Consider the following 2,141-nt stretch of genomic DNA (forward strand, 5'->3'; position numbering starts at 1 on the left):
AGTTTCTCCTCAGTTTCCTTGAAGATGAGGGGCTGGCTGAAACGAAGGCGGGTCTGACAGAAAACTTGAGAAACAGCAACCTGTATCAGCCGATCTGGTTCAACTGTAATAGAAGGAGGAGGGGGAGCAGACATTGCTTGAAGCCAAGTATGGAAAAGCCAAGCAAAGGAGGACTCAGACTCGTTGAGAATGAGAGCACAACCAAAAAGAAGAGGCTGCCCATGATGGTTAAACCCGGTGAAGGCAGCAAATGGCACTTGATACCTCTTACCCCTCCTGTACATGGTGTCAAAAACTACGGTATCACCAAAGTAGGTGTAATTCAACCTGCAAGTTGGATCCGCCCAAAATACATTCCCACAGTCGTCCTCCATTGCGTACAAGAAACCAGGATTCTCGAGCTGCCTACGTTTCAGATAGTTCAATACATGCTCGACCCCGCTTCCCAGGGTCCTCTCGCTCATCCTTACTTGCTCCTTATCCCTGCCACTATCAACAACAACTTTTAATCCTAAATTGGTAAGTCCTGGGTATCACAAGGAACAACGTTTGAAACTTGCAGAAGCGAATGAAAAATCAATACTGGAAAGAGAGAGAGAGAGAGAGAGAGAGAGAGAGAGAGAGAGTTGATACCTGCGATTATAAACAAGATATCTTCAATCCCTCTTCCGGTTTTGGCAAAGGTTACAACCCACTTTAAAAGTTAAAACCCTAAGCTTGTACTGTAGTAACTGATAACTGAATCAATGGCTTCCGCGACCGGACGGAGTTTAGTACTCTTGTCTCTTGCTGTGTTGGATCCAAACTCGGTGATGGACGGTTTTGTCAAAAAATCTAAAACGGCAAGCAGTTTATAGGAAACCAAAGTAGCGACTTTGTAGGCAGGCCTGGTCCTTTAACTTTGGGCCCTTTAGTAAAATTGATATTTGGGCTCTCAGACTTGAAAAGTATTTTTTTGTTGAGTCGGCCGATCCAAAGGGGGAAAAGAGAATAATAATACGATTACTACAAACGTGAAAAGGAGCATTCGAAGCAACAAGAATTTCAAGTTTGACCTTCACAAAATCTGGTTGTCAGAATGAATGTTCGTGACATCCAAAAGAGAGCATAGTGGATTTCGCTTGACGGCCCTCTCCAATTCTATATGACAGGATCGACCACCATACTTGTGCAATTGTTCACAACATTATTTTGATACTCTGTAATAGTGAAGATCAAGAAACAGATGTCTATGCTTTTTCACCTTCCCATACTTTCAGCAATCTGGTCGACTGCATTGAGCTGCGTGCAGCATATTCTGTTCTGCAGTTATGTTAAGCTATGCAGATTCCTATTTTGTTTGTCAGGTGCTGCAAGAATCACAAGCCAAGAATGACACTGACTTATCCAACAACATTATATATCAAACTTTAATCCTCGCTAGACCAATCATCATCATATTAATATCAGACTACACGCTTTTTCGCTTAAAGAAGATCATCAAAGGTCACGGAGTCTGGTTTTGATTGCAGTTGGATACCTGAAAACAAGGGGACAACACTCTATGGATTCATAAGAAAAGTGTTGGAATCGATGATATCTGGAAAACACTCTATTGATATCACAACCAGTGAAGTGAAATTCGAGCACAAGCTGAACATAGGTTACAGAGAGATAGAGAGAGAGAGAGAGCCTGATGAAGGGGAAAACTAGAGAGAGATAAAGCTAAAGGCTTGCATAGGATGCAGTTACCTCTGAAAAGCCAAACTTGTCATGAAATTTCTTTGTGCTACAGTCGAGCATTTCTCTAAGGCTGCAGACAATGTTGTTCCTTTTGACAAGTTTAAACCGTGATTCTACCTTCTTCTTTAATCCATGGTGAAAGAATTCAGGATAAGAAGCCACTTCATCAATGCCTCTTCCCATCACCTGGACTAGGAATCTGATCCTAGGTTGTAGTGAATTCTTAATACTCTTAATCAAAATAGGGGGATAACCAGACACCATGATTGCTATCTGGGCATCTCCAAACCCACACTCCCTCAGATAATCATAATTTGGTTTGAGAACCTTGGTAACGTCTCTGCACACAAGTTGTGGAAAATTCATGACCACCGACTGGATGCCATCCTCAGTGAGACCAACGGAAGATTTCAAGAAAT

At 42.1% G+C, this 2,141-nt stretch overlaps 1 protein-coding gene across 1 annotated transcript; it reads right to left on the reverse strand.

Moving 5' to 3' along the window:
• Positions 1–1,525: 1,525 nt before the first annotated feature.
• On the reverse strand, positions 1,526–2,136 carry LOC104774009 (transcription termination factor MTERF6, chloroplastic/mitochondrial-like; the record flags this gene model as incomplete). The annotated part of the gene is made up of 2 exons (XM_019242805.1): positions 1,526–1,591; positions 1,732–2,136. Coding segments are annotated over 2 exons (447 nt in total), but the record flags the coding sequence as incomplete, so codon positions are not given.
• Positions 2,137–2,141: the final 5 nt, after the last annotated feature.

This window comes from Camelina sativa, unplaced genomic scaffold (genome assembly GCF_000633955.1).
Source record: "Camelina sativa cultivar DH55 unplaced genomic scaffold, Cs unpScaffold00980, whole genome shotgun sequence".
Lineage (NCBI taxonomy): Eukaryota > Viridiplantae > Streptophyta > Magnoliopsida > Brassicales > Brassicaceae > Camelina > Camelina sativa.